Source organism: Siphateles boraxobius, unplaced genomic scaffold (genome assembly GCF_051911475.1).
Source record: "Siphateles boraxobius isolate OS27281-9 unplaced genomic scaffold, OSU_SipBor_1 13, whole genome shotgun sequence".
NCBI lineage: Eukaryota > Metazoa > Chordata > Actinopteri > Cypriniformes > Leuciscidae > Siphateles > Siphateles boraxobius.
Window position 1 is genome coordinate 24706195 of NW_027508733.1, and position 8525 is coordinate 24714719.

Here is an 8525-nt window from a genome sequence, read left to right on the forward strand (position 1 = left end):
GCTACTCAAAATAAACTAGCAATATATTCAGTCAGCATATTTGTATTTGATCTGTGTGAATTACAGAAATATAAGACTTGCTAGACCTACATTTAGCTACCAAGCAGCCTTTACACAAGGATAGATTGTTTTAATTTTGTGACTTGTGCATATCTTGATGAGAAATGATGCAGAGTAGGATGAGTGTGTGTGTGTGTGTGTGTGTGTGTTGTAGTAGTAAAGAGAGAGAATGGGAGAATGGGAGAAGGAAGTGTGTGTGAGGTGGACCTGGTCACCACAGACCCAAATCTTCTCAGCTGTTACTGTCATACGCGGCACTGTCTCTTCATGTGGCACATTATGTTTGTCAAATTGTATGGGTCACTATATCATAACAAGGTAATACAATGTGTAATCAAGTGATGACTGATTAACAGTAATGTAAATGCTAAATGTCCTAATACCTGTTGATACTACAACAATGCAAAATATATGCTCTTAACCTTGCAGTTTCTCACATATCATGTAATACTCAATTTCTCCATTTCTTTGCACAAAACTCTCCAGAAAGTGCTATTTAATGGTTTATTTTTCAAAACAAAGTCGGGGGGGGGGGGGGGGGGGGGGGACCTAGAGCACCCCCACATAATAAATCCCAATTTAACCTCTGCATACACCACTGCTATCAAATTGCATACAAAAAAAGCTCTTGTACATGAAACCAGTCGTCATCTCCCCAAACTGTGTTCACACCGCTCCATCTAGTGGTGAAGAGACGCACAGCACTTTTAAATGAAACACCACGCACTTGCGCAGTAAATAACAGCCGGCCCATAGAGCGATGTAAACATGGCAGCCTCCAGTGCTCGCTGTACTACACGTTGGCTGTCAGGCGGTTTACCTGGACTTCGGAGCACCTGTGCACTTTTAAATTCCTCTAGACACGGAGATATCTCGGCTTTGAGGATATGTCTGACGCGTAGTCATGTGACGGGGGGTAATTTAAACTGCTGGAGGCGCAGAGGATGTGTGACATTGAAGGGGGAACCAGGTGAGCTGGTTATGTGATCAAAGTTGTTGCGTTAGTGGAACAAGCTTATTTTGCATAAATATATCAGGTTTAACATATCACACTTTTGTGGACGTATTTGTCAACTTATGTAATTGGTATTAGAAAAGTTAAAAGAGATGATGCAACTGACTGACATAATTGTGAGTATGAGTAAAGTGACAATATACAATTTTTTTATCATTGAAACAATAATAGTTATTGTCACTAACGTTAAAGTGTGGTAACTTGGATTTGTGATTGAATGTGTGATATTATATACAAAAAGTTGTTACATTTGAGGCAGAAATAGAAAATGTCCACTTACTTTGTCTGTTTTTGCACCACCAAAGAAATTATTTCCAAACAAACTCATGGCTGGATAAACAAAAGTTTGTGTGTTTCCGAGAAGCATACAGCAGAATTAATGTTTTTGGTGAGTGAAGGATTCGATCACAAGGATAAGTTTTGTACCTGAATTCTTCAGTCGTTGAATTCGGAAACGCATACGAACAGTGAATGATTCAATGATTCACTCATAATACACTTGTTGCCACCTACTGGCGTGGTTATGTAAACTGCAGAAAGAACGACTGAGAAATCCCAATTACTGACATTTCGTTACTCCCCACATTGCAAAAACCAATGAAAGATATGACGATAGTGACACTTTTTCATTACAGTGGTGGAAATGTCTTTTTTTTTTAATCTCATTCATAAAATAAAGAATGGTCTTATATTATTGTTGAGTCTGTGTTTGTGTTCTTCAGAGTGGAGTCGCCGCAGTGTTTTCAGCTCTCATTTCTTCCACACTTCTGGGTGCCATCAGCAGGATTTCTATAACGTTTTGGGGGTTCCTCGGACTGCCTCTCAGAAAGACATTAAGAAAGCTTACTACCAGGTTTGACAACCAATATGACAAAATATTCATATTTTTGAAGGGTGGTTCACATGGGGGTTTAACATGGGTATTTTCACTCAGTTGGCCAAGAAGTACCATCCAGACACCAACCCAGATGACCCTGAAGCTAAAGAGAAGTTTGCCAAGCTGGCAGAAGCCTATGAGGTGAGGAAAGTGTAATGTTTATCTTTCCTCTAAAGGTCTTGCATTACATTATTATTTGGGTGAAATTTAAGCCTGTTTGAGCTATATTTTACAAAAAAATTGAAAAACAAAAAAATACAAAATTATTTTTTGCATAAAGAAAAAAAACAAGCCTATTTTTAGTACCATAATTTTTTCCCATTGTGACTGTGTTTAATGGCAATTATTAAGCACATTCTCTCCACCCAAATCAAATTGATATAATGTAAAACTATAATTTAAATATTGAATTGTAAAGGATTTTTCATAGGCTTTATATGTAAAGTAATATGATATTTATCTTTATAGTCAATGTTTATATTATCATTCAAAAGTTTTAGATGGGTATGATTTTGTAATGCTTTTGAAAGATGTCTCTTAATGATCATCAAGGCTGTATCAAGAATACACCAAAAACAGATATATTTTAAATGAAATATTGCAATTTAAAATAACTGTTTTGTATTTTGAACATATTTTAAAATAAAATTGATACCTGTGATGCAAAGCTGAATTTTCATCATCATTACACTTCAGTGAGACATGATCCTTCAGAAATCATTCTAATAAGATGATTTGCTGCTCTAGAAACATTGATTATTTTTTACCAATATTGGGCTGCTTAATATTGTCAAAAACCTTGATACATTTTCTTTTCAGGATTCTTTGATGGATATCATGTTTAAAAAATAAAATGCCTTGCAAAACTATATATATATATATATATATATACTGTATATATAATTTTGTAATGCATTTTATAATATATATATATATATATTAAATAACTTATTAATATAAATATAAATTGAGGGCGAAATATATACAAGTATGACCCAGGTTTTTGTGTCTTTTCTTTTTTTTCTCGAAATTCATCAGGATCTTTAATTAGGTGTGTTTGCCGTTCTGTGTGTATAGACCCTCAGTGATGAGCTGAAGAGGAAACAGTATGACACGTACGGTTCTGCCGGTCCCAGCGCGAGTGGGGCGGGACAGCAGCAGTACTGGAGAGGCGGGGCCACTGTGGACCCAGAAGAGCTGTTCAGGAAGATCTTTGGAGAGTTTACGGGGGGGCGTGGCTTCGGAGACCTCAACTCCATGTTCGAACAGGCACCTGAAGTGAGACACACAGTGACGACTGTCCCTCATTTGTGTTCCTCTTTAAATTCCCACCACCTGAACCCTCTCTCTCTCTCTCTCTCTCTCTCTCTTTCCCCGTAGTTCGTGATGGAGCTGACGTTCACCCAGGCTGCCAAGGGCGTGAATAAGGAGATAACTGTCAACATAGATGACGCCTGTCCACGCTGTGATGGAAAAGGTCATGAGCCGGGAACTAAAGTTTCACATTGTCACTATTGCAATGGCACAGGCATGGTGAGGACGCCATAGAAACCGTATTAGCAACCATATTTATTTTCCTTACATTTAAAAAAAATAAAAAACTCTTTTATGCAGGAGGCTATTAGCACGGGCCCGTTTATGATGCGCTCAACGTGTAGGCGGTGTGGTGGACGGGGCTCTATCATCATCACCCCTTGCGTTTTGTGCCGGGCAACTGGACAAACCAAACAGAAACAGACCGTCATGGTTCCTGTGCCTGCAGGTGTGCTGCATTGTACAGATTGAACTGTGGTGAACGTATGAGGTACTGACTGTCTATTGTGGATGTGTTTTAGGTATAGAAGACGGACAGACAGTTAAGGTGCCGGTCGGGAAGAAATACATTTATATCACGTTCAAGGTGAGTTGAATGGCATTCACAAAAAGCCGCGTAAACACAGTTTATAGCCTATATATTTACTCTATGAACATGGAAAACAGCGATAGATGGGCCGACGCCAGTCCAGGCACTTCTCGACATTTACGCTAAGGAGGCAATCCAACGCGACTTTGAAGGAAACAAGCGAAACATGATTATGTATTTCTGCTCAGCTTGTGTCAACCAGTTTTTTAAACACTTTTTATTCATGTTTGTAGTTCTGAACCGAATCCTCCTTCAAAGCGCAATGGGTTGTGGGCAATATAAGACGTTATAGTGAGCACTGATCCACACTTCGAAAATCTACCATTTCTTTTCAATATACTATGCTTTTGGACACACTTATTCTAATCTCACGTGCCATTCAGGATGGATAGTATATGTACAGTGGTATGAAAAAGTTTGGGCAGCCCTGCACATTTTCATGATTTTCTTTAATAAATCATTGGTTGTCTGGATAAGAAATTTCAATTAAATATATCATATAGGAGACAAACACAGTGATATTTGAGAAGTTAAATAAAGTTTATATGATTTATGGAAAGTGTGCAAGACTTATTTAAACTAAATTAGGCATGTGCATAAATTTAGGCACCACAAAATAATAATTAACTCAATATTTTGTGCATCCTCCTTTTGCATAAATAACAGCCTCTAAACGCTTTCTATAGCTTCCAATTAGAGTCTGGATTCTGGCGGAAGGTATTTTGGACCATTCTTCTTTACCAGACATCTCCAGTCAGTCAGGTTTGATGGTTTACGAGCATGGACAGCCCGCTTTAAATCATACCACACATTTTCAATAATATTCAGGTCTGGGGACTGAGATGGCCATTCCAGAACGTTGTACTTGTTCCTCTGCATGAAAGCCTTAGTAGATTTTGAGCAGTGTTTTGGGTCGTTGTCTTGTTGAAAGATCCAGCCCCGGCACAACTTCAACTTTGTCACTAATTCCTGGACATTGTTCTCCAGAATCTGCTGATATTGAATGGAATCCATGCGACCCTCAACTTTAACCAGATTCCCAGTCCCTGCACTGGCCACACAGCCCCACAGCATGATGGGGCCGCCACCAAATTTTACTGTAGGAAGCAAGTCTTTTTCTTGGAATGCGGTGTTCTTTTTCCGCCATGCATAACGCCCCTTGTTTTGCCCAAATAACTCTATTTTAGTTTCATCAGTCCACAGCACCTTATGCCAAAATGAAGCTGGCTTGTCCAAATGTTCTTGAGCATACCTCAAGCGACACCGTTTGTGGCGTGTGCTGAGAAAAGGCTTTTTCCGCATTACTCGTCCATACAGCATCTCCTTGTGTAAAGTGCGCTGAATAGTTGAACGATGCACAGTGACACCATCTGCAGCAAGATGATGTTGTAGGTCTTTGGAGCTGGTCTGTGTGTTGACTGTGACTGTTCTCACCATCCTGTAACTCGGCTTATCTGAGATCTTTCTTGGTCTGCCACTTCTAGCCTTAACTAGAACTGTGCCTCTGGTCTTCCAATTCCTCACAATGTTCCTCACAGTTGAAACTGAGAGCTTACATCTCTGAGACTGCTTTCTATATCCTTCCCCTAAACCATGATGTTGAACAATCTTTGGTTTCAGGTCATTTGAGAGTTGTTTTGAGGCAGAAGAAGATGCAAAGAGAATAAATACTTACAATTGGCCTCATTAAATACCCTTTCTCATGATTGAATTCACCTGTGTATGGAGCTCAAGGGTCACTGAGGTTACCAAACCAATTTTGAGTTCTAATAATTAGTGCTAAAGGTATTGAAATCAATAAAATGGGTGCCTAAATTTATGCACATGCCTAATTTAGTTTAAATAATTCTTGCACACTTTCCATAAATCATATAAACTTTATTTCACTTCTCAAATATCACTGTGTTTGTCTCCTATATGATATATTTAATTGAAATTTCTTATCCAGACAACCAATGATTTATAAAAGAAAATCATGAAAATTTACAGGGGTGCCCAAACTTTTTCATACCACTGTACTTTGGGATGTAGGGTTGGTTGGCTAGTTCCTATAATTACCCGGAGCGAAAGCCCCTGTCCAAAGTGTCCAAATACTATTTGTTTATATTATGAATTTAAAACCTAACAAACTTGTTTTTCTTGTTATTTCATTAAAATATTTATATATATATTTTTTTTTTTTTTATATATCAGTTTATCTTAAGTGTTCATATACTTTTTGGGGCCTGAAATACTTTTTGGGGCCCATTTTTACAATTATTGACATATTTAGTCTTATTACAGTTTTTTCTTATGTCTACTATTATATACATGTATTTACCTTTACTTTCCCTTTTAGAAACTCCTTTTAATGTCATATTCATAAATTATTCCTATTTATTAAATTAGCTTAATCTGCAAAACTCTCTTTAATTTATTATTTGATTTTACAATAATTTTTACTTGCATTGATTTTGTTTTGTTTAATTTCACACTATTTGTTTACTTTACATCCTCTAATGTCATTTTACTTTTAGTAACTCTAATTTATGAAGAAAACAAATAACTCCTGTTTTGCTAATTGTTAATTTCATGCTGCTATTATTATTATCTTTTATTTTTATTTAATTCTACATTTAATGTATTTTAATTTAAACTAGTGTTTTTTTGTTTCATTTTATACTTAATATATTTTAGTTTTGTTTTTACATTTACTATCCCTTTTGTATCTGTTGTTAAATTAAAGTTACTCTTGTAATTTATTCCTATTCATTAAATTGCTAATTGTTGTTGTTAATTTCTCATTTTCCTATGCTCTTACCGTTTTCTCTCTTATTTTATTCCAAGCGATTTGCAAGTGTGTGTATATATCCTGTGTTGCAGGTCCAGAGGAGTCCAGTGTTTCGTCGTGATGGGGCCGATATCCACTCGGATGTGATGATTTCAGTAGCGCAGGCCATTCTAGGGGGAACAGCCAGAGCTCAGGGCCTGTACAGCACCATCGACATTGCGGTTAGAAAATAAACGCACTCAGTGGAATTGGCCACTGTATTTCATGACTAAAAGAGGAAATGTGTTTCTTGCAGATCCCCCCAGGCATTCAAACAGACCATAAGATCAAACTGGAAGGAAAAGGCATCCCACGCTTGAATAGCTTTGGCTATGGAGACCATTATGTATATATCAAAATCAGAATTCCTAAGTAAGAGTCTTTCACAGACTAGCATGCCTAGATGCACTTCCAGTTTGTGTTTGTCTAATAAATCTCATGGATCATCTACAGGAAACTGACACATAAGCAGAGAACGTTGCTTTTAAGTTATGCAGAGGATGAGATGGATGTGGAGGGAGCTGTTACTGGAGTAACCAGACCAGCCACCGGTAGATCAACAAACACCTTCATACACACAGACAAGAAGAATGCTATAAGTAATCTGCCTATATTTACCTCAAACTTAAGCTTTTTTGATACATTTTTATGTGTTTATTCAGGTAGTTCTCAAGCCGGCCAGACCTCAGAATCAGGGCAGAGCAGAGAGGAAGAGCCAGAGAAAGAGGAAGGGGGATTTTTCTCTAAACTGAAGAAGATGTTTACCTGAAGATCATGGAAGGAAGCAGTCTTGTGATGTTTTAGTGTAGACTTGGTGTGTATGACCGGTATATTCCATATTTAAAGCCACCATAGAGTCCAAAAGTGGGCCACTAAAACATAACCTGCGTCTAATCACTAGTTTTGAGAATAGATGAACATTTTAATTTTCAATCAGTGTCTTTTAAACCATCACACTGGTTGGTGCATCAGTCAAGTTAACAATGATTATTACCAGTACAAATTAGTTTGTTTTTCTTTCTTTTTTTTCATTCAGGAAAACAATCTCGTATTTCTATTCTACTTGAAGGCCAAAGACAAGAAGTGTGAAAGGAGCACAAGAATGAAGCGCTTTTACCCAGTAGAGGACATCTCTGATCACTCGTCATGTCACATTTGCTCATACAGATTAATTACAGAAGAGGCAATTTCAGATTATTTGAAACTAAGGATTAAAAAAAACTCCACCAATTCTCAGTCTGACCATGACATATGGGCTCTCTGTGCTAAATGTGTACTGTTTGGTGTGTGTTGTTGTTTTTTAAGGGGAATGTGTGAATAAATTAAGTCACAAGAAATCTGTTTCGTTATACACTAACAAACAGAACTGTAATAAAATGAATACAGTTAACACTAATAAAGTATGAAAGGCTATATTTTATTGTTAAAATAGTTGAGACTAAAGAGCATTTCTTAGCTGGTCACAGCAACCCTTCAGCTGTGACTACATTACAAATAAAATTGTATTATTTGAATATGTACTAATAAGTTTGAATCTGTAAACAGAATATAACCGATGTCTCCTAAAATTACTATTTATTTAATCAGAACATTTTGTTGAAATAAATTTATCTGAAAAAACAATCTATTAGGCTACTCAAAGAAAATTATTTATTCATTTTAAAAATTGAAAATTAATTGGCGCCAAAAAGATGTGCGCAAAAGAGCAGCTCGAGCTCTTTCTGACGGGATCAATATCAGACGATGCTTCGTAAAAAACGTAAGTACTGACAGTATATCTCCACTACTATAGCTATGTACATTGCAAAAAAACTTAATTTAGTTAAAATGGGCTTAAGCATACATATTTACAATGCATAAA

At 36.8% G+C, this 8525-nt stretch overlaps 1 protein-coding gene across 1 annotated transcript; it reads left to right on the top strand.

Moving 5' to 3' along the window:
- Positions 1 to 801: 801 nt before the first annotated feature.
- dnaja3b (DnaJ heat shock protein family (Hsp40) member A3b) lies at positions 802 to 8287 on the top strand. The gene is made up of 12 exons (XM_077226723.1): positions 802 to 1030; positions 1798 to 1928; positions 2010 to 2093; positions 3030 to 3230; positions 3333 to 3485; positions 3567 to 3714; positions 3788 to 3852; positions 6718 to 6846; positions 6921 to 7036; positions 7118 to 7215; positions 7327 to 7478; positions 7701 to 8287. Exons 1-11 carry the CDS (start codon positions 829 to 831, stop codon positions 7431 to 7433), a joined length of 1434 nt encoding a protein of 477 aa, XP_077082838.1. The 5' UTR covers positions 802 to 828; the 3' UTR covers positions 7434 to 7478; positions 7701 to 8287.
- The last annotated feature ends 238 nt before the right edge of the window (positions 8288 to 8525 follow it).